Consider the following 23,903-nt stretch of genomic DNA (forward strand, 5'->3'; position numbering starts at 1 on the left):
CGGCCTGTCCCATGTCTGTAAACAAGTCCAATCCCATCACCTGGTGTCCTGTTGTGTTTAATTCTGCCTGTCAGTGAAATAAGAGAGAGTGGGAGGGGAGTTGAGGTTGAGCAAAGAACAGGACAGGGGAGTGCAGTGGAGGGCATCGCCTCGGGGGGACCCAGCGGCCTCCTCCCCGCCCGACCTCTGGCTTGTCTCCGCCTGGCTCTTCACGACGCCCAGAGTCAAAATTCCCTGTCATGGCCAAAACGTCGAGAATTCCTCTTCTTTCACAGATTACGATTTACTTTCAGACTGCAGCTTTTCCACATTCTCGAAAGAGCTTTGTTAGTCTGATAAGTAAGAAATATTTTCATTACCGGTCATAGAAAATGCTGCAGATTTCTGGAGAGGTGACTAATGCAGCAGTCTGTGCGGTGAATGGGAGAGAATAAGGGATCTAGGCACTGCAGGCAGGCAGGGAGGGAGGGCAGTGCCACAGAGGCCGGCCGAGTCAGAGTGAAAGATGTTCCCTCCGTGTGGGAGGAGGGGGTGGATGTTAATTACATTGCAGGGGGCAGACAGGGGAGACAGCCCAGGCGTCAGCGGCAGAGAGCCGAGGCGGCCGCCGTTCCCCCAGGCGACAGCTGATTGGCCGGGAACGCTGACGGGCCGTCTGGCTGCCGGGGCTTTACGGTCAGACCGGAGGCTCCCGCCAGCGCAGTGCAGCCCATCGACGCGGCTCCTCCCATTTGGCGGGGGCAGCGGGGGCGGCAGGGGCTCTGCGTTATTGGATAATGGGTCTGCATGACTCCTAAGTTAACCTCTTCCTTGCTGTTTTGTTTGTTGCCGTTAAAATTCCCTTTTATACTGCTTAGGGGCTTTTTCTACACTCCCAGTGAATGACCTTGAAGTTTCACACAAGGGCGCCATCGAGTGAACTTTGCCTACCTCTGCTTTTCAGCGTTCCTGTCTAATTTTCAGGAGGAATTTTGTCTTTGTTTATGATTCTCAGAGTTAGACTATTTAAGTCACCACAGATAAGCTCTCTTATTTCCCAGATTCTCAGAAATATAGTTTTACTTTATTCCCAAAGATAAGTAGCCGATCCTTTACGATTTCATATAGCATTCGAATGGTACCTTTCCCCTCCTTACAAATCATGTTTTTTTATTGTTTTCTTAGTTTTTATCTTCAGTCTGTCGCTGTTGCTAGTGCCCCCCCGCTAACCTTCCTCAGGGTCTCTGCTCAGAGACAGGCTCAGCCCCCTCTTCCCTGCCCCCCCCCCCCCCCCCATCCCTTCTGGGCAGCGGAAACAGACGCTCTTTCCCCTCCAAAGCAAATCGATGGCCGTCTGCGCGCTCTGGCGGAGGCACCGCGGGCAGCGCGATCGATAAGTTATTAGCACCATTCTGTCAGCTGTAATGTGGAGATTGATCGCGAGCCGCGCCGCCCCGTGGCCGGCAGCCGTGACGGATTAGGGGCCGAGAGGGGAGTTATGGGGCCCGGCCATGGGCCTGTCACAGGAGAAGAGCTGTGGCCGTTTACGCAAGAGCCACGCTCGCCTTTGGCCTGATCCGCTCCGCCCCCCCCGCTCTAAATGCCTGGCCTTTGTGCACTAGCTTAGCATCACGCTTTTGTGACAAAGCCAGCTAATGGCACATATTTTTTGCTTAACAGACTGTTCATTTTTTTTTTATCAGAACAACAAAAATGGCCCGCTTATAACCCAGAAATGTCTGTTTCATTTAAAAACGAGGGACCCCTTTATTCGCAAAATATGTAAAATGTGATTTGTTTCCTGTGTAGCAAGAAGTAGGTTTCAAAGCTGGGAAAGACAATAAAGCACATGAGATACAGTAGATGGGGTGACCATAGTCGTGTTCGACAGCAGTCAGTCACAATTTATTTAAAATCGAAAACATATTTTTGAATATGATCATGGGCAAAGATTTGTATAGCAGGTAGGTTACTGTGAAAGGCTTCAGTATTGCAGTAAAGGAGCGAGGTCGAACATAGGGGTGTTTAATCTCAGTTACAATCCTGAGCTAGAATAGCAAGAGAGAAAGTGTTTGCCGTACAGTGTTGTCTTCTGTGCATCCGTACATTTTCTGTAACAACCTATTCTGTAGGGGTTTGTGGCACCTGGAGTTTGTCCAAGGAAGCAGAAGGGTACACTGTAGGTTGCGTACTGTTCCATTGCAGGACACATGTTCACACACACACACACACACACACACACACACAAACACAGAGAGAGAGAGAGAGAGAGAGAGAGAGAGAAAGAGAGAGACTACGGGAAATTTAGGGGCACCAATTCACTTGATCTCAAGTTTTTGGACTGTGGGAAGAAACTGGTGTAACTGGGAATATTGCACCACTCGTAAACAAATACAGTTCTCATATATAATTCAATTAAATTCAATGCAACTTAATTCAGACTTATTTATATAGCACATTTTCACAATATTACATTGTTTCCAAGCGCTTTACATTATCCCTGCCCAAAGCCCCTAGTGAGCAAGCCAAAGGCAACTGTGGCAAGGAAAAACTCCCTAGTAGGAAGAAACCTTGGGAGGCACCAGACTCAAAGGGGAAGCTCATCCTCCAGGGGATGGCAGAGGAAGTTCAAAATAGCAAAGGTCCAGTACTTTACTTATAAAGTAAAATTGCGTATTGTCCATGTAAAAATGCAGAAGCTCCAGCTGCCAGGACAGGCAGGTGATTGAACTGCTTTCTTCAGTGAGATAGAGGGGTCGTGTAACAAAATAATCAAATGCACAATGGTAGCTCACATGCTTTATCGTCATTATTTTTAGAAGGTTGAAAACCTGAGTACCTGTGATATCTCACTTATTTGGATGCTACATGGAGTGAAAATGGGGACAGAGTGGATTGATCAGCCATTTATGCCCTGGGGGGCAGCACAGTCAATCCCTGCCCCATTAGAGGTGGTTTTCACATCAGGCCCCGATTTTGGAGCAGAAATGCTTCCCCAGGGAGGAAACATCAAACAGCATCATTAGCGTTCCCCAGTCCTCAAAAACTGTACGGACCCCCTCTGCTGTGCTGCAGAGTCGGGACCCTGTAAAAACTGTATAGACCCCCTCTGCTGTGCTGCAGAGTCGGGACTCTGTAAAAACTGTATAGACCCCCTCTGCTGTGCTGCAGAGTCGGGACTCTGTAAAAACGGTATAGACCCCCTCTGCTGTGCTGCAGAGTCGGGACTCTGTAAAAACGGTATAGACCCCCTCTGCTGTGCTGCAGAGTCGGGACTCTGTAAAAACGGTATAGACCCCCTCTGCTGTGCTGCAGAGTCGGGACTCTGTAAAAACTGTATAGACTCCCTCTGCTGTGCTGCAGAGTCGGGACTCTGTAAAAACGGTATAGACCCCCTCTGCTGTACTGCAGAGTCAGGACTCTGTAAAAACTGTATAGACTCCCTCTGCTGTGCTGCAGAGTCAGGACTCTGTAAAAACTGTATAGACCCCCTCTGCTGTGCTGCAGAGTCGGGACTCTGTAAAAACTGTATAGACCCCCTCTACTGTGCTGCAGAGTCGGGACTCTGTAAAAACTGAGTTTTTTCCCCTCTCAGGTCATTGCAAGTCACTGATGCTACACGTCATGGGAATACCTGTTCTCCCGTTGTTCATCGGGCAGGACTGCTTTTCCTTTTGTTTGAATGTAGCCCCCTGCGTGATCGCAAAACCCTGGCCCCCCTCCCAGTTAAAGACTACAGTTGGGTGGCCATTACCCTGATGCTCCGACTTGTGAACACGAGACGAATAAGCGGAAGCATGGCCACATGCTCGTGCGGTAGGATGTGAGCGTGCGGCTAGGGAAACGCTAACAGGCGCGGGCTCTGCCGGCACTCAATGACAAACGGTCACTTCCTTCCTGCCTGCGTGTGCTGCCGGCGCCCCCCCCCCCCCCCCCATCCACCCACCGGCATGTTATCGCCCGGATATTGATTCTGAATCTCTTTTGGGCAAGAGGCTGTAATTGTAGACCGGAGCGGCTCTGTGTGGCATTTACTGCAAGGTTAACAGAGCGTTATTTCAAGGTTTCCTTGTGCTGTTGGTATGAGGAGAGTTTTACTTAGGTGATGAGGAGGCAAGGCTGTTACAAGAAAGAGAAAGAGAGAGAGAGAGAGGGAGGGAAAGTCGAAAGAGGCAGGAACAATGTAACAGTGTGAAGTAAGAGCGACCCTCCGAATGAGGCTAATGCATATATTAGCAGTTAAAAGACACAAAGTTGGAATTCTATGCTCCAACTGAACAATGCCAAAGTTTGCACTCTTCATCTCTCTCTCTTGCTCTGTCTTTTTCTTTCATGTTTTCTGTATGGTGGGTGGGTGTTTGGTTATGAGCAGTAGGTGGAGCATAAGGGGGGAACTTGGCACGTGGGTTTGAGAATGGCGCCACGGGGATCTCTACCTCCATCGCCACACGCCAGTAGCCGGCAGTCTCGTCACGTGCGGCAGCCCCGGTGCTCCCTGCGGCCTCTGACAGCCAAACCCCCTCTCTGCTCATCTGTCAAACCCCCTCATTACTCACGGCGCTCGTGAGACACATGGCCCCAGATCCGCACGAATGCGGCAGGTCGGTCCCCTGTTTGTTGTATGGCGTGAATCCCCCACTCATGACGCTTCCTATCTGTCCGACAGATGACATTTTAGGCAAGAGGAGAGCTTGTTCCCCCAGCAGCAGCAGCGAGTGCCCCTCGGAGAGTAAGAAGTCTCGCAGCGTGTCACCTAAAGGTGAGGAGTGCCTCGTCTGTGAGGGTGTAATAGGAGCCGAGTGTGAATGTGACTGACGGAGTGCTACTCTGCTAGGGGTTGACTGGGGGGTGAGAAAAGCACTCTGCTTTCGTGTAGCTTCCTGGTGTCACACATGCATACATACACACACACGCACATACGCACATACATTTCTATTCATGTCTTTGTAGGGACTGTCCGTTCATTTCAGTGGAGAAAGCTCTAATCCCAACAATGATGACCTTAACCCCTACCCAGCCCTAACCTTCATCATAAGTAGTAAATACTTACTAATAAATACTAAACTTTTTGGCATTGAATAATAGTAATAGAATTTTCATTTTATATATATATATATATATATATATATATATATATATATATATACACACACACACACACACACACACACACACCCAAACAAATGATCTTTTATTCGCTCTATTGAGATCATTTCATTAATTCAAGAATTGAATCCACTACTTTGTCTATAAATTAGGACAATTCTACTATTGTCAGTTTATCGTAGAAGTGGAGAACTTGAAACCTGCCGTTGAATATCAAAAACGATACAACACCACTTCTAAGCAAGAGCGTGGATACATTTTAATAACAGATCTGTTGACATGTGTACATGATTATTAGGAATTTTATATGGTTTCCAAGTGTCTGTTAATAAAACACCCTTTTCTTTGAAGCTACTACATTAATTAGGCATTTTCAGACAACATAAGTTTTAGCAAACAGAATTTACCTTGCAGCAGAGCAGTATAAGTTTTGTCAACGCAACAAATTATACTTCACAGCAACAGCATTTGAGGACGTGTTTAACAAGGTGATTTTAGTTTGCCAAAGAACATTATTGAGGAAGCAGTGGAGAAGGCTGCGGGGATCAGTTTGCGGGAAAATAAGGCCTTTCGGCTGGTTAAGTCTCATTGCTTAGAAGCTCCACAGAGATGCCGTGGACTTCTGCTGCAGGCCGGAGAGTTCCGCTGGGGCTACAGCATCCCTAGCCACACAAGCTCAGCTCATACATGAGTCATTTCTCCCGCTACCTATAGGTCCATGAATAATATATGATCAAGATTTAAAAAGCATTGATCACTGGAGGGAATTGGGCGGGGCACTGATGTGAGAAGGGTGTGCGTGATTACCCCAGTGTGTGGGTCTGACTGTGTGGGAAGATGGACAGTGAGGTTCTGGGGTATATATCTTACAAAGACTGACTGTGCTATGTATTAAAATCCAACACTCCTTTTACCGGCAAAGCCATTTGCAGTCACGCAGTGAGGGAGCACGCCTCTCCACATGAGTAGATAAGCACTGATTAAATTTTTTGTGCTGATCTTTGCCAAGTTTTTTTTTCTTTTCTGAACCCCTGACCAATCACAGTTCTGCAATAGTAAGATGGACAGCTGCTGCAGCCTATCGGTGAGGTTTTTACCGTTAATGACTAAAGCAGGCAGGAACGTGCTGGAATTATGGCAAGCAGAGAGGAAAACAGGCAAATCGGAGAGTGGAAAATTCTTACTGTAGGTAGCCGGGTTGGCGTCCTCCCCAGTGTGCAGAAACACGCACGGAAAGAGATGTTCAAAAAAACAGAAAACCCTGGCTCACCACCTCACTCTGACACATTCATACACAAATATAGGCGCATACAGACGTACACATTCCTGTGGGATTTGCCAGCGCTTGTTCTATCTGCTAGTATATGCCTGCTGACCAATTCTCATGGCCTGCACAAGGCCGACTGCCGATCTTCACATGCTGTAAGAGATTCAGGTCTCTCTGAGGCAGGTAAAAGTAAAAATAACCTCCTGTCCTCATAGATGAATATATGATGCACAACCACTGCAAAGAAATATATATATATATATATATATATATATATATATATATATGTGATTATATGGTGAGTGTATATATTCAAATTCAATTCCCTTCATTATTTGAGAGCTATATTGATAAAATTTATATATGCATTTAATTTTATGTTGGATATTTCAAGAATATGATATTTCTGCCTTTTCACTATTTTTTTGAGAAGCGTCTGTCTTGCACATGTTTTCTCGGGAATGTAAAGGGAAACACCTATCCCCCACAGAGAACTCCCACACCCCAGCACTGGAACCTCTGTCTGGTCACATGACCCCCGAGGAGCACTACAGGCGTATGATGTCAGCGCTGAACGAGCAGGGCTCCTACGAAGAGCAGCAGCGGCTTTACCGGCTGGCCAACAGCATGACGGTCCCCAGCCACGGAGGTGAGCGGGCCTTCTTCACCATCGGCGTCACGGCCATGCTATGCCTAACATTCTGCACTCGCCATCCTTCTGAGTGAGTCATGTTTGGCCAAACTTAGCGCCGTGGATTTTGAGCGATTCCTTACTGTGCTCTTTTGGACTCTTTGCGTGTTCTGGTTCTGTGCCGTCTTTGTCAGGCTTGACGTTAGGCCCCTCCTCCTGCTACCCTGTACGCCTTCAGAAATACGTGCTTGTATCTTTGCTATGAATGTACATCCTCGAGGAGAGGGTGAATAGCTGAATGACAGGAATAATGACAGGACTTCACAAGGGTCTGTTGTGTTTACAATGGTGAGTTATGTGTGTGTGAAGTTTGCTGGTTCTACTTTGTATTTTTCTACCTCAGACCGTATTAACCCTTTCGCCGTTAACCATGTTGATTCATAAGACGCATTATCAGCTGGGTCCGGATTCGGTCCGCGTCCGGACTTTGAGCTCTAAACAAACTTACAATTCACCTCACGACCGTCCCCAGCGTTTTTACAAACCATTTTCATGCCCTTTTTCCGGCAGGGTAGAATTGCCAGTGACTGAAGGGCTGAATGTGCTTCTGGACCGTGGTGCTTTGAGATGGGGCAGAATGTGTGTCTTCTTCACTGGGCCCCTTAAAGTGGTTCAGAGGGGCTTTTGACAGATCTTGGGGTCTTTTGCTGTGGGTAGCCCAGCCTAGGAAAGTTGTTATTATTAGCTTAGTAAAACAAATTTTTATGCAAAATTACCCAGTCAAACTTTTACTTCTGCAGCGTAGCTTCTGAACCTTGCTGAAGGCTGTAGCACGAGTTCCTTTCTGGGGATTTGAACCTACAAATGATTGATTTCGTTTCTTAACCACTATTCTCCAGCTGTCCCGCACAAAGACTACCTTTAGGAAATATTCTATTTTCAAGCTTACCAGTTTGTGTCAAAATGTCATGCCTCTGTGATTTGTGACTCTTAGTTCAGTTATATATGCAGTTATAAATAAATTTTACCGTGGCGGCTGATTTTCATTAGACATTTAGACATCTTACCCGTCTTTAAATGAACCTTTGCTTTTATTTTTCTTTACTGGGCCTGCATTCATATACCTATATTTTAGGCACTCCGCCAGATAACTGCAATGTAGTACACTGAACAGGGGAATTAAAAAATGAAAATAAAGCTATAGGAATCATTTTAAATCCTTTTGTCTTTTGCCCTTTGGCTTTTAATTCATTTCCTAGAGCAGCATCTTCTGTTTATTTTATTTTAATTTATGCATTGCAACTGAGTAACTGCTGTGATGTTGTTATCGATGCATCTTCGTGAAGTGCTTGTTGGAATTAACATTATATAAAAAATATTTCAATTACATTGAATTCAGTGTATAATGCACTTTGGAAGTCTGAGGATTTGCCCCTTCAGAGGCAGATTCAACACTGCGGCAACAGTGTTTAAGCTGACCATGTGCTGCATGAAATACCATGTATCCTTAAACATGTATTTTCCATTTATCAAACACTGAGTCACTGTGGTACTATCATGGTAGAAGATATCTGTAATGATGGCCCACCGTATCCTGCTTTTGAGATCCTAGGTTTGGCTTCAAAAGCCCTCAGAGAAATATTCACACTTTTCTAGCAGAAAACTTTTCCAAAGTACAAAATCGCCCAGTTCTGTGTCAGGTCACAGTTGTTTTGGAGTCCGTGTTGCACGATGCCCATCTCGGAGACCCTGCGACCTCTCCAAGGAGACCCCTTAGGTAGCCACACTGGTCGGATGGACCTTGAGGGCCGTATTGATCTGAGAAGCTCTTTAAGGCTCCTTGATGTTGACGTGGGGCTCCGGCGGCATCTCCCCACGCACACCCTCCCCCCGCCCATTCCACCGACACCCTGACCCCCCAAACATGCAGCTGCTTTCCAATTCCTTCTTTTTCTGCCGCCTCCCTTGCTGAAGCGGAGCATCTTTTCATGCTGAGGCGCTGAAATGAAAGCGTGCAATGATAGCCGTGGGAGGCCGTGTGAGGTGTTTGCTGTTTGATGTGCAAGACCTTAGCAGTTTCACAGATTTCTCGGCTGAAAGTGAACTCAGATGTAAAGTACTTTCACTCCATTATCAGTATATTTTCCCAGTATTGAAATTATACTTCAGCAGGTAATAATTAACAGGTAATAATTATTTGGTGCACTGGTTTTCCTGTCACTGGTTACCTGTCACTGGTTACCTGTTACTAGTTTACCTGTGGCGAGTACCAGCTGTGCCCACCTTTATTTTAGTCATAATACACTGTTCTGTTCTAGGGGGAACCTGAGCTTCGTCCAGAGGATTTCTGACTAATTCCGTCATTAGGGGGGCAGCACCCAGGACAGGCCAAGCCATTTTTAGAGCCTCATAAGGACACAAAAGCAGAGCCAGCGAGCCCCAGCCTGACCGTCCCTAACACCCGGCACAGCTGGCTGCTGTGAACCTTGTCTCTGCTGCCAGAAGGAGTGTAGTATGGGGGGGGTAATGTTCTTCTAGGAGACAGAGTGATTTGCGGGACTCTGGATAAGGGAAGGGCGGCTTTATGATAGACTGGCATGGTTTAGTCGAAGATTTATAGTAGTGTGACCACGCCCGGGTAAAATATGCCATGACTGAATGACTTAGGGGCCCTGCAGCATGCTTCCTGCTGTCCTGCGAATCCCTCTGGTGCATCTTTCATCAGGATTCCCTCTGTTCCCTCCATCCACTAACTTACTAACTCAATCACTCACTCACTTGCTCACTTGTATACTCACTCACACACTCACTCACTTACACACTCACTTACACACTCACTCACTCACTCACTTGTATATTCACTCACTCACACACTCACTCACACACTCACTCACACACTCACTCATTTACACACTCACTCACTTACACACTCACTTGCTCACACATTTTCTCACACACTCACTCACACACTCACTCATTTACACACTCACTTACACACTCACTTGCTCACACATTTTCTCACACACTCACTCACACACTCACTCATTTACACACTCACTCACTTACACACTCACTTGCTTACACATTTTCTCACACATTCACTCACTCACACACTCACTCACTTGTATATTCACTCACTCACACACTCACTCACTTACACACTCACTCACACACTCACTTACACACTCACTCACACACTCATTTACACACTCACTCACACACTCACTCACTTACACACTCACTCACACACTCATTTACACACTCACTCACACACTCACTCACTTACACACTCACTCACACACTCATTTACACACCCTCTGTTCCCTCCATCCACTAACTTACTAACTCAATCACTCACTCACTCGCTCACTTGTATACTCACTCACACACTCACTCACTTACACACTCACTTACACACTCACTCACACACTCACTCACTCACTCACTTGTATATTCACTCACTCACACACTCACTCATTTACACACTCACTCACTTACACACTCACTTGCTCACACATTTTCTCACACACTCACTCACACACTCACTCATTTACACACTCACTTACACACTCACTTGCTCACACATTTTCTCACACACTCACTCACACACTCACTCATTTACACACTCACTCACTTACACACTCACTTGCTTACACATTTTCTCACACATTCACTCACTCACTCACTTGTATATTCACTCACTCACACACTCACTCACTTACACACTCACTCACACACTCATTTACACACTCACACACTCACTCACTTACACCCTCACTCACACACTCATTTACACACTCACACACTCACTCACTTACACACTCACTCACACACTCATTTACACACTCACTCACTCACATCACTGGCATGTGCATTACACCTGCACTGTTTCTGTCTGTCTTCTCTGGCTTGGGAAATATTTCCATCAATCCATTTGGAAGGTCTGTACAGCCATTCCCAAGCACCTGAACAGACCAGAGAAAATACAGCTCACCTTATATTATTGAGTCAAACAGACAGGATATCATAATTAATGTCATTATGAAGGACTTTTTCTGCTAACACTCTCACTGCGGCTATAAGTAATGAGCCGCTCTTTATTCTTGTTTTGATGTTTGTGGGTGCTTTAAAAGCAGGCGTTCGAAGGTAGTAAGATGATGTTCACGTCCTCTATAGTCCATCTAAGGTAATATCTACCTTCATACTTTATACTGAACGTAAAACCAAAGTTAATCCATTTTGTTTTGTTCTACAGACTTTTGCAACAGGTGCTGTCAGCACAGCCATCAGTCCGTTATATAGCAAGCAAGACAAAATGCTTGTTTATAATCTTGACTAGAAAAATTTATGTCTTATTTGTCCCAACTGTTTGACTTCTAATTAAACACTGTGTGCCATTCCTTATAAGTTCAGCTTTTACCAGTGATGTGATTGTAAGCTTTGTATAGTCCATCCGTTTTCAGTAACTACATAACGAGTACAGAGTGGCAGTGAACAGGATGAACTGGGATGCTAGTCCATTGAATCACGGACTGTTTAGAGACTCCAGTTCGCCTAACCACATGTTTTTGGACTATGAAAGGAAACTGGAATACCTGGAGGAAACCCGCACGGATACAGTGCGAATATGAAAACTCCACACACAGACACACACACACACGCACACACACACACACACGCACACACACACACGCGCACACACGTTTGTATTCATATCTTTCTGGGGTCTCTCCCTTCATTTCTATGGGCATAACCCTAATCCAAAGAAAGAGAACCTTAACCCCTACCCAGCCCTAACCTTAACCATAAGTAACCAAACAATGTACAAGTCTTTTAGTTTTTCGGCTGCAGTCACAGATTTTGAGTTACCCCTTGTGGGGACCGAATTATTTGTCCCCACAATGTCAAAGTAACAGATTTTTATCACATTGTGGGGACATTGGGTTCCCACAATGTAATATATATAACACCCCCCCCCCGCCCACACACACACAGACACACACACAGCTGGGTGAAGAATTAAAGCAATTTATGGCAACCCCCCAGATGCTAACGCATCATTTTTCATTCCTCAGAGCTGCTGCGGCTTCGCCAGGAGGCGGTTGCCGTGGCGCGGAATCCTGCGACCATGGAGGCCCACCTGCCTTCTGCCGGCGGCGCATCGAACCAGCGGCGCAAGCAGGGCCTGCCACAGCACCGCGATGCCCACTTTTCAGAGAGGTACGCATGGGATGGCATGGGGTGGGGGGCAGGCCATACTGCTTCAGCGAGAATGAGTGTCCGTCAGGCCTAAAACGGTTAAACCAATATGGGAGGGACCTAAGGACCGAACCTCTAGCCTGCCAAATGTGAATGTCAAGGTGAACACATGTTCTCACTTACTAAACAGCAGGAGACAGCTAAAAGGAAAACAGCATAAGGAAGCAGACCCTCCACACAGATAATCACATATGTTCCTCCCCCACAATGCCGCCTAGTTTCACAAAAACAGGAGACGAGGGCTAAAAACTGTAGAACAGAATAAATATTTTATAGCTAATGAACATAAGATCCTGTGTGGATGAATACTGTATGAATGCAGGAGATGCCATATGGGAAACAGTGTGGCGAATTGGGGGAGGGGAGGGGGGCAGGACTATGAGCGAGGAACACGCTGGTTAGCTGAACCTGCCATGTGCCCCATCTTCAGTTTGATCTTGTCAGGATGTGTTTAAGAGGAACCCTGGTAAATGTTTCTCCTGCAGGTCAACCCCTCCCCTCCTCCCAACCCCCATTACACACCTTCTTTTTATGCCCCCCCTCCTCCCCCTCCCAAACTAGATCTTGCAGGGCAGGTAATTGGATGTTGATTATTTATGTGACAAAGGGAGCTGGAATATCAGTAATGGCTGGAGTGGGAGGAGGACAGGTCACCAAGCGTGGGGGTGTCCAATTTCCATCCGGACTTCCTGTTGGGGGCAGTGTGAGGGGCTGGTCATGGGGGTTTTACTTTGGAAAATAATTAGTCACGCAGGACTGTGGTGTGGTCATGTGCGTGTTTGTCTCTGACAAACCTCTGCGTGTTTGACTGAGCTCCTGCTTCTCTATGTGTGTCTGTGTCGTAGAATCTGAGTTCATCTGATTTTACTCCAAATCCTAACATGAGGAAAAACTCTCTAAAAAGATAAGCATTCAAAAGTGTACTGTCTGAGGAAGCTGTTCTTGGCTTTTTTTAGTGGAAAAAGTGCCAAGATCTTCTATTATCACAGTGTTTTTGAGTTTTGTTGCGGTGGCGTCAGGAGTGATACGTAATGTAGCAGCTCTGTGAGTTTCCCGCAAGCATGAGTAAACAAACAATCGTAAATGTCTGTTTGTGCGATTGTGTCTACGTGTGTGACGTCAGTCTGATTTAGGCCAAATCAACCAAACCAGTGAAGATTTGAGTCAAAGTATGTTTTTCTACTCTGCTCTCTCAGTAACACATGCAAGCAGTATGAGTGAAATATCTAAAAATATGAAATAGGGGAAAAAAAGTTTTAAATTATTTTGATAACATTTAAATTTGAATGGCTTGATTTTGTATTATTTTAATATAGATGATCCCATATTTATGATATTTTTAGCCCTTCCGCTTAAGCCCCAAACCCGTCTGTGAACTTCCTGTTAACGCCTGTTGACTTGCACTGTTTTCAATGCTGTTGGAGGGGCAACATTTTCATGCTCCCTTAGGTTCCTTCATTAGCTTTGTGATGTTACTTTGTCTTGGTGTCTCTAACATGGGTTGAAAACTTACTGTGCTGAGCAGTGACTCCCGCAAGGCTCCGTATATCACACACTTCCTCACATCGTCTACGGCTGCTGTCATTATAATGCGATCTCACAATCGATTATTTGATGTATGTCAGCGCATACTGTTAAAAACGAATCTTTACAGAAATCGATATACTGAAATTCGTATCTGCAGCACTGAGTAATCTGCAAGGCAAATGTTCGTATATTTGGCACTCGAGCCTCCGGTCCGAGCAGACGCTGGTCCTATGGGGTCAGGAGGCACGGGTGGGGGCCAGGGGTAGGGGCCAGGATGGGGTCATACATTTTAATGTGCTTCCTGTGCAAACGCCCGCCTTTGGAGTTCGGTCGTAATCTGGCCTGTGCTTGTGTCATTAAGAGCTGGCGGTGCAGTTGCCCTTTGGGATAGACTAGTGTGTTTGGGGGGGGGGGGTGGAAATGGAGGGTGCTCATGCAGTCAGAGGCATCTCAGGAGTCCAGCGTTCTGTGGCAGGGGACAAATGGACATTGTGTAAGGCCTCGCCCTGCTCTTAAGCAGCTCCTCATTACTTTCTAATTAATGGTAATCTTTATCTTTTTTATATCCTGGCTAATTCCCATGCCATTTTGGGCAGAAACTCACTGCGAAGATCATATGTTCAGCCTCAGTAATGAATATATAAAATTTTCTGTTAGGTAAACAAGCAGCGACGTTTGGCAAACACATTTATATGATGCGCAGTTGACGATCGTAAGCCGATTCCTGTTAAGCAACTCTGTGTATCTGCGACAGTGTGAATTCACCGGTCAGGTAAACGAACAGTGATAAAAAGCAAAGATGTTTAAAGTGACTTGACTGATAGAGAGACTGATCGCTTAGAAGGCATGAGGCTAAAGTGGCGATTTCGCCTTTGCTGTGGAGCCTTGAGGCCCTTAGCACCCAGAGCGAAATGGTTAATGGGGCCCCCGCTCCTAAACAGTCCCCTATAAAAGGACAGCCGTCTGGTGGGTCGGCTCTCCCTGTGATTACGGCTAATTAGGATGGAGCGGACGCCTCTCAGGCCCGGCCGTGCCGCTCTAATTGACCGTTATTCATCTGTGGGCGTCCGGGGCGGCGCTGCGCTCTGCATGCTGGGCTTAATTGTGAGGCCTGGGGGATTAGGCCAGGTGATTACACATTTCACAGCGTAATTACATAAGCGCCGCTTGCCGGGGCCCGCCGGCCCCTCGGAGGTCACGTGTCCCCCCTCCCCTCAGTCCTCCATCCCCCTTGAGATTAATTGGCGCTGCCAGCCAGGCGCGGGGGCGCCTGCAGCGCAGTGACGCGATTAGCATTAACATTTCAACAGCGGGCGGATCGATATGCGCCTCTCTGTCCGCCACCCCGCCGCTTTTGTTGTTTTTTTTATTTTTTTTTTAACCCCCCCCCCCCCCCTTCCTTCCCCCTCCCCACACAGCTATTAAAGTACACAAGTCTGTCTGGCTTTGAGGTTGCCGAGGCTGCAGGAAAAATAAGAAGAGAAAAAAATGTATGGTGCTGAGGTGGCGATCCATGGGCACTAGGGGCAGGAGAGAGGGGGCAGGGACTGAAAGGGGGGCTGGGAACTACTACTGGGGGGGGGGTACCCGCTGCAGTGTCCTCACTCTTCGTAAAGCCGCTTTCCCAATACCGCTACACAGCCTGCTTTCACCCCTCCGTGAAAAACCTCAAAGATTTCACACATTTTCCTTTTTTCTGCAATATAATGAATCCATCCGTTCACCACCCCCTTTCTTCGTAAACCCCCCTCACTCTCTGTTTTGGAAAGTTAGATGCTGCATATGTACCCAGACATGGCCTCCTGCCTTAGTAAGGAGGGTAAAAAAAAAATTGGACTTTTAATGGCTCTGGTGAAAGTGGGAGTCGCAGCACAGTGCCAGATCAGGGAGTGGGTGGGGCGAGCTGCCAGGTGATGTGGCACGCTCTGATTGGCTGTTTATCATGGGGAAAATTAAGGGATTGTGGGTAGCAACTGTTCTGGCAAGAATTTGCTGAGATAATAATACTGTGTATGAATATCTATAACAATGTTTTTATATATTATATTATATTATATTATATTATATTATATTATATTATATCATTAATAATAATAATGTTAGTAGTGTGGATTTTGTATTGTATTTTATTATAATAGTAGTATTGAGGATTTTAAAACTGCTGTTCTGTTGTCCTATGTGTGTCACAGAGACATGTCACACCCTCCGCCCCTGCTGTCACCTCAGACTGCACCTCACATTGCTCTGGGACCCCACCTGCGGCCCCCCTTCCTGGGCATGCCCTCTGCCCTGTGCCAGGCCCCCGGTGAGTCGACCCACCACCGCCCCCATCAACAGCTATTTCATCACACGGCTGCTCAAAGCAGATGAGGGATAATAAACAATGCAGCTGACAGAGAATGAGTATAGATCTGTTTGATATGTCACTTTATCTTATTCCCTTTAACAGAAGTCAGCTAACAGCTAAACAGCAGCAAAATTAATGTATTTCATATAAGCATATCTTTAAAAACATAAAAAATGTCAAAATGCCTGCATAGTGCGCGTTTTATATTTTACTGATTACACACACACACACATGCACATGCAGAGTATACCTATCCTTATGGGGACCGCTCATTCACTTCTATGGGAAAAATGCTAACGCTAACTATGACAACCTTAACCCCCACCCTGCCCTAACCAAAACCATAAGTAACCACGCAAAATAAAGGGTTTTTGCTTTTTTAGTTTTTTCATGGCAGTCACTGATTTTTATAAAATAGACTTTTATAAAGGGAAAAAAAAACGGATGTTTATCACGTTATGGGGACATTGTGTCCCCATAAGGATAGGCTCGCACACACACACACACACACACATATAGACACATTCATATGCATAATGAAAATCAAAGCATTTTCCCTGTATTATGAATATTTCTGAGGAGCTACACAAAGAAACACTTTCATCTATTTCGCTGAAACATGATCCGCTGGCTCTGTTTCAGGATACGGCTTCCTGCAGCCGGCCCAGGCTGAGATGTTTGCTCGTCAGCAGGAGATGCTGAGGAAACAGAACCTGGCAAGGTATTGTGGGAGAGAGAGGGGCCAATAGCTTTTGATTAATCCATCCATCCATCCATCTTCTGTGATGCTTGTCCAGTACAGGATGATGGTAAATGCCCTGGATGGGATGCCAGTCCATTGATAGTCCAATCTGATATTATCAAACTTGAAGTAAACTCTCCAAAGTGTAAATACAGACCAATGCTTTACATTTACCATGACATCCTGACACACCTTAACAGCTGTAAAATACCTTAACAAGAAACATTATATAATTATGCCACTATAATGTTTGTTATTAATGTATATTAAAGCTGTGAAGGTATGTGAAGGTATGCTGCTTATGAATGTTCTATGAATGCATTATGAATGTACACTGAATGTTCTATGAAAGCATAATGTATACATTATGAAGGTGCAGTTAATGTAAGGTGTATTGTAGCTGCATAAATCTGGAAAGTACTTGTTTTGTGACAAATGTGAGCTAACGTTGAGCATTTCAAGAGCTGCCTGTGGATGCATTCTGAGCCGGTGAGTTTCGCCTCTGTTGTCCTGCAGGTTAGAGATGTCGGCAGAGCTGTTGCGCCAGAAGGAACTGGAGAGTCTGCACCGGCAGCGTCTGCTGGGGGACCCTTTGAACCTTCACCCCAACTTGCCCCCGGAGCACCCGGCCTTGCGCAGTCTGCACGACATCCCCGAGGGCCACCCGCTGCGAGAGGAACTCAGCCGGCGCAATGCCATGCTGGTGCTGCGCCACAGCAACACGCCGCTGCTGTCCCTCAACCACCAGGGCGCGCCGGGCAGCGGCGGCGCCGCGAAGGAGCCCGGCTCACGGAAGAGCATCCGGAAGGGAGCGCATGGTCGCGGGGACCTTCATGAGGGACCTTCTGAAGTTAAGGACCTCCAGGGAGAGGGGCAGGCTCACGATGGGCTGGCAGATGGACAGGACGACGCGAAGGACTCGGAGAGCGATGCAGAGGTGGCGGAGGAGCGGGTGGAAGGGCGGCCAAAGCTGGAAGGGCACAGCTCAGAGGTCAGCAAGGAGGCGCCAAAGGCCTTCGAGAGCGGCAGGGAGCTGGGGGAGCCTTCGGGGCGCCTGAGCGCCCCCTGCAGCTCCGCGGGGTCTGTGTCGCCCAGTCAGCACTCCTTCACGCCTGGGATCCCCAAGAGTGAAACCAAGTACCTCCCTCCTGGGGCGGTGCCCCCCCTCCCCACGCCGATGTTCCCTTTCGGCTTCCCGTACTCCAGCCCATATTTCCACCCCGGTGAGTTTCCAGTGTTACACGAATATGACGCAGTGTCTCCCCTTTAAGTATGTTACTTGGTAACACTTCCTATGAATGCCATGTCTGTAAGAACCTATGAACACATTCATAATACATTGTAATGCATTCATATTGCATTATAAACATGGATGGCTATAAATATTTATAAAAAGCTGTAACACATTATAGTCATGTTTATTATGCAATATGAATGTTTTATGAGGCTCTATAATGCACTGTAGATACCTTCATAATGCATTAAAAAGTATCCTTGATTCTTATACCGACCATTATAAAGCATTATGAAGGTATCTATAGTGCATTAAAGATGAGAGCTTATAAAGTATTATAATCAACACTATAATGTCTTATGACCGTCAATAGAAGATGCTGTAACACTTTATTAATTCAATAAACGATGTTATAATGCTTTATTAATTCCTATACTGACCATTATTATACATTATGCAGGTATCTATAGTGCATTATAGATGAGAGTTAAGTGTTACCACGAACATGAAATGTGTGTAGAAAAGACTATGCTGAACTCGAAAGACTGCGTGGCTTTTTGAGGTGGAACAGTGCTGAGAGCTCAGCTCTGGCTCCTGCCTGGGTGCGTGTGCATCTTTGCCTTCTCTCGGTGCTCCGTTTAAATGAGGCCAACTCCCTGAATTGTTCGCGGTGCACAGTAATGGTGGGGGCTATTGGTAACATAAAAGCTGCAAGGCAGCCATGTCCCTGAGGAAAAAGCTGACCTCACCCCTGGCTAAGCTGTGGGACACAGACAGCTTTCCCCACAGAAGAGGGGGGGGTTGACAGGGGGCTCTGAGGTAACCCGTTCCTGCCCTGCAGGTACCATGGGAGGAATGTTCCTGGACAGCGAGGAGGCGGTCCCCATGGAGGACATCAGCAAGTGGAGTGTGGAGGAGGTGTGTAACTTCGTCGGCAGCCTGGGGGGCTGCAGTGAGTACACACAGGTGAGTGGCAGGAGGCATGCGGGGGGTGCAATTCAAAGCATTAAAAGTAACCAATGCCTGAAGTCCAAAATGGCGTTTTCGTATGGTTGTCATGGCAGCAGTTACCAGTTGTTAGAGTTTATAACAGGACTTTGAAATAAGGTCTGATCTTCCAGAATGAATGCCAAGCAGATTAGTTATAGGAAATTCAGCTTTATAAAGAGCAGATATTTTTATTCCTGTTCAGTTGAGACATAAGGAGAGATACGGAACTGTGCAAAAGTCTTAGGCAGTAAAAGAAAATGATGTTTAAATGATCTTCATCTAGATGCAAAATCTCTCCTAAGTCACCCCAGTATTTGCAGGAACCATCCAATACTCCCCCCTACAAGCCGAAATGGCGCCCTAGAGAAGCACGCCCGCCTGAGGCAAAGTGAAATCGGCTGGCAAGTCGGTGCCCCTCAGAAGCTGCTGCCTGTGTCGCCTATAGGATTAACTGGCACTCATATACTATATAACTGGGCTGTCCAAATTGCAGTCCTCTTGGCTGGAACACGGCTGATTTCCCAGACTTCCTTGAATCCTCTGGCCAATCAGAATGAGTAATCATGATATTACCTAGGAGAACTGAAAACAAGGCCTGGATTTGGAATCGAGGGCCAGATTTGAAGAGCCCTGCTATATAATCTGATGAGTGTGTCCCACCCAATAGCTGTCTGAGCCCATGTGGCACCCCTAGGCAAGCCCCCCTCGCCCCTATTCCAGTTTTTATTGTGTTACTCTTAATTTACATATGTTCTACTGTAAAAAACACCCTCACCACCCACATAAATAGCTTTAAACATTTCCTTTGACTGCCTAAGAGTTTTGCACGCTGCTGTATGTAAATAGAGTGACTGTACCTCCCCCCCCCCGTTTTATCGTTGCTGTTTGTCCAAACACTCCTGGTTCCTCATCTGGACCTCTCATAGATCTTGTTGCATTGTGGCTAGCACACTGCTTCACTGATCCCCGCTGAGGATGTATTGCCCGCCACTGGCAGGTTTTCCGAGATCAAGCGATCGATGGGGAGACACTTCCACTGCTGACCGAAGAACATCTGCTGAACAATATGGGCCTTAAACTGGGTCCTGCACTCAAGATACGCTCCCAGGTAAACCGCTTATTTGGGTAAGGCTTGCTGGTTCATTGATTAGTCGATACTACAGCTATTAAAAGCTGTACATCAAAGGAATTTACTTTGACCGTCAGTCAAATGTTTTACATGTTTCATAGTTTCATATCTTGCATGAGGGGAAAAAAGGTCATTCATGTGTCACTGGTCAATTCAGACAGATACACAGTAACTTTATATCCACAAATTTTTCAGAGACTGTATTGTACTGGTTGGCCTAGCTTAGCAAGATGTAAACCGTGTCAATTGCTAGACAATATCTTAGTGTTTAACAGTACAATGTGGATGTAATAATCTTAATTTCAGTATTATATGAAGTATATATTTTTATGTTTGTAGATGACTTAAGGCTTGAATGTTGCTTTATTTGAATGTCAGAATGTGAAACAAAAGAAAGGCAAAGCATCGATAAGCATGTTCAGTGGCTAGTGGAAATGGCGTCTCCTAGGCGATGAAGCTGGTACCCAGTTTCCCAGGTACCACATACTCCTGTGCCAGCTCTGACTGGTGATGTGTCCGCAGGTGGCCCGCCGTGTGGGTAGAGTGCTCTACATGACCAGCTTCCCGCTGGCCTTTCCTCTGCCATCATTGGTTCCCCGCCCCCCTGAGAGGGACCAATCCGCCGCTGAGGCCCGACCAACTTCCGCTGGCAGCCCCCCCACCACATACGGGGCCACGCCCACCAGCCGCTCCTCGCCAAAGACCGAGAATGGAAACACTTCCTCTGCCGTAGCGTGCGACGCCAGCAAAGCGCCATCGTAGGTAGCCGGAAGTCGAGGACGATCCCTGGGACTGCTTTTGCGTCTGTCACAGAGGAGGGGGCACTGTTGTGGTTGAGGGCAGGCTGGGCGTGGCAGACCTCTCCCAGTAAACCTTGAATCGACGCTGCTGATCGCCCACAGGGACCTTTTATTGGAAGCTATAGACTTCGATGTCAGTAAAATAGAGAGGTCTCGTCACGTTGCCATCACCTTGTAGATGCAGATGAATAGACATGTGAAAAAAAATGGGACCCCCTTGAGGGAATGGAAGTGGTCATGCTGGACATGCTGGGAAAGAGATCGCCAAAAGGGAAGCGGAACAGCAAACGCAGCACTGTATAGAGAGGCGTCCCAGAGCCGGCAACGCCTTTCTGAGGGGAGCTGCAAGCACTCCAGTTCCCAGGATTATCATGGCGCTGGAAAATAAAACAAACAAAAAAAATGGGAAAGACTTTATTCCCTGGAATTTAGCACCCACCTCCAACATGCTCCCTCCCAGTAAAAAAAACTGCAAAATGGAATTGACTCCTGCAACTATGCATTCCGTGGATCGAAACCAAAGATGGAGATGTGCTCCAGCTTCATGTCATGTATAGTGTGCGCACAATGCAGTCTGTGTGGCCCCTTCAGCTGCTATTGGATTGACGTGTACACAGTGGAAAAGGGCCTTGGATGGATGCAAGTACAAGGAGACTCATGCTAACGTGACTGACTCGTTCTCGGTCGGGATAGCGGTTACACATGCAGTGGTTCGATAGTAGTGTTTGGCCTGGACCTAGAAAGTGCCTGGCAGAGTGGGACACCCAACCCAACATGACGCGGAATCATCTGTCTTGGCTGCAGTGTCTGTGCTGATCATTGTGTGACCACGTCTGCTACTGTGGATGAACAAACCAAGCCGGACTGTACAGTAGCACGCTAGAGATAACAAAAATATTCTGAGGGTTGCGTAAGTGGTACTTTTTGTTAATTGTAGTTGCACGTTATTGCTGATTCTTAAATGAACAAAATATGACTTGCTAACTTTCGGTGGTACGTTTTTGTTTGTTTTTTTTTTTTTTTTACATTTATGTTTGATACTTATTCTATTGTAATATTAAAGCCCCACTTTGAAATGCTGCTTCCTAGCAAATACATAAGGAAAGCAAGAAAACATATTTATAACTTTTTCTGTTATACTTAGGATGATGTGATTACAGTAGGTATATAATTTTTGGTATACGATTATTCATCCTTTAAATGGATGCCAAAGATCAACCTTATTTTGTCTCTTTATTACAGGGAAATGAAAGGCACAAAGCTCTTTATGCAAATCTTTGAATTCGTTATGAATTTGTAAGGAAAAACAACAAAAAAATTAACATTAAAATGGTCTGTAGTTTTCCCCTTAATGCTGTCTCTGTTTTTGGGTCCTACCTTTCAAATTCTCAGGTGAAATAAACCGCTGAATGAATCCCTTCTACTGAATTTATTGCAGCATGTTTACAAAGGACTACATGTGATTCATGAGGATATTCACGTACTCCAGGTTTTCCCGGGGAGGATTCTGGTATTGACAGCAGGGCTGTAAATTCACTGGCTGGACCTTGGCTCAGGGCGTACGGGTGATTGGCAGGGTGGGAGGTTCAGCTGGAGGTCGGGATCTCAAAAGACTTTTACCTTTTCTCTGCCTGACCTTGCGGGACACCTGCCATCCACGTTAAACTTCTTTATGGCTACTTATGAGACTGACAGCACCAGGTGTATGACTAGGTGGAATGTGAGAACATTTATGGTCCTCCTTACACAGAAAGACCTCAGGACACTGGGTCACAAGCCGTCCAAAGCCTAACCTGCCCAAACATGCCATATGCATGCTGCCACTTAGCACACCGAAGCAAACACATACGTAAGCAGACGGTCACGCACCGTAGTGACATTGGCTGCTGTGGCCACTGGCAGATGCAGGTCCTTAGTATCTTATTGCTTAGTATCTCAGGGTCATATTCATGGTAGACATGCTCACATCTGCACCCACAGACTGATAGACTTTCTGAACTCAGGACTTCAGTCAGAACCAATCTGGACAAAATCTTTGTGTGAAAGTAGAAGAAATGAATGCAATGCAAATACCAACTAGATAAAAGCAAGATGTTAGAAATTAGCTGAATGTAAATTACACGTCAAAATAACATCGTTAATTGAAAGGTAGCCACTTTATTGTCCTCTTATATTGCTTGTGAAGTTTTGCTTCACAAAACAGCAAAGTAGGCGACCTTTGACTCCTCCATCACATGACCTATATGCAGGGTTGCCAGCTTTAGTCAGCTGGACAGAGTGGGACCAGTCTGCATGCACATGTACACGCATGTATGTAACAGTTTTACCACCTTGTAAATAGTCTGTCGGGTTTTCAAACTACCCCTCTACTGATGCAGCTAATTGTAGGTTTATAATGGAATAATATAGATTCCTGTAAGATTTCTTGCATGAGAATCTGAAGGCGTGAGTGTCATGCCAGATGCATGAGGGCTGGCAACCCCATGTATTGAACTGGGATCTCTGCAGACACTGACAATGAGAGTGCAGTTAAATATGGGAAGGTGGGTGGTGGAAGAGCAGTGGGATTAGGAGGGTGGTGCTGGGTGTATAGTGGGGGCCAGGCTGGGGAATTGCTGGCACTGGAACAGCATGTTCCCTCTTCCTGCCCTGCCCCCCAGGGAGAGCGGCTGGCAGCGGATCACAGTGGGTCCTGGCAGACGCCGCCTCCAGGCAAGCCTGCGGCCCTCCGCTCAGCCCCCAGGCAGCCTGGGCTGTGCAGCATGTCTCCAGGCAAGGACACACACACAGGCACAGCAGCCTACCGCCCACACACACACACACACGCATGCACACACACACACACACACCCACGCGCAAATACACACACACACACACACCCACGCGCAAATA

At 46.5% G+C, this 23,903-nt stretch overlaps 1 protein-coding gene across 3 annotated transcripts in view; it reads left to right on the forward strand.

Annotated features, from left to right (window-relative positions):
• The window catches only part of LOC125747953 (sterile alpha motif domain-containing protein 11-like), a 50,832-nt gene extending 28,407 nt beyond the window's left edge, over window positions 1-22,425 (forward strand). For all 3 annotated transcript variants that reach the window (XM_049023647.1, XM_049023648.1, XM_049023649.1), the window contains exons 5-13: window positions 4,646-4,738; window positions 6,843-7,001; window positions 12,059-12,203; window positions 15,959-16,074; window positions 16,759-16,837; window positions 17,375-18,081; window positions 18,934-19,058; window positions 20,080-20,190; window positions 20,734-22,425. In XM_049023647.1, the coding sequence (XP_048879604.1) occupies window positions 4,646-4,738; window positions 6,843-7,001; window positions 12,059-12,203; window positions 15,959-16,074; window positions 16,759-16,837; window positions 17,375-18,081; window positions 18,934-19,058; window positions 20,080-20,190; window positions 20,734-20,973 (1,775 nt within the window). In that variant the 3' untranslated portion in view covers window positions 20,974-22,425. The remainder of the gene's footprint in view (window positions 1-4,645; window positions 4,739-6,842; window positions 7,002-12,058; window positions 12,204-15,958; window positions 16,075-16,758; window positions 16,838-17,374; window positions 18,082-18,933; window positions 19,059-20,079; window positions 20,191-20,733) is intronic.
• Window positions 22,426-23,903: the final 1,478 nt, after the last annotated feature.

The sequence above is a fragment of the Brienomyrus brachyistius genome, chromosome 8 (assembly GCF_023856365.1).
Source record: "Brienomyrus brachyistius isolate T26 chromosome 8, BBRACH_0.4, whole genome shotgun sequence".
Classification (NCBI taxonomy): domain Eukaryota; kingdom Metazoa; phylum Chordata; class Actinopteri; order Osteoglossiformes; family Mormyridae; genus Brienomyrus; species Brienomyrus brachyistius.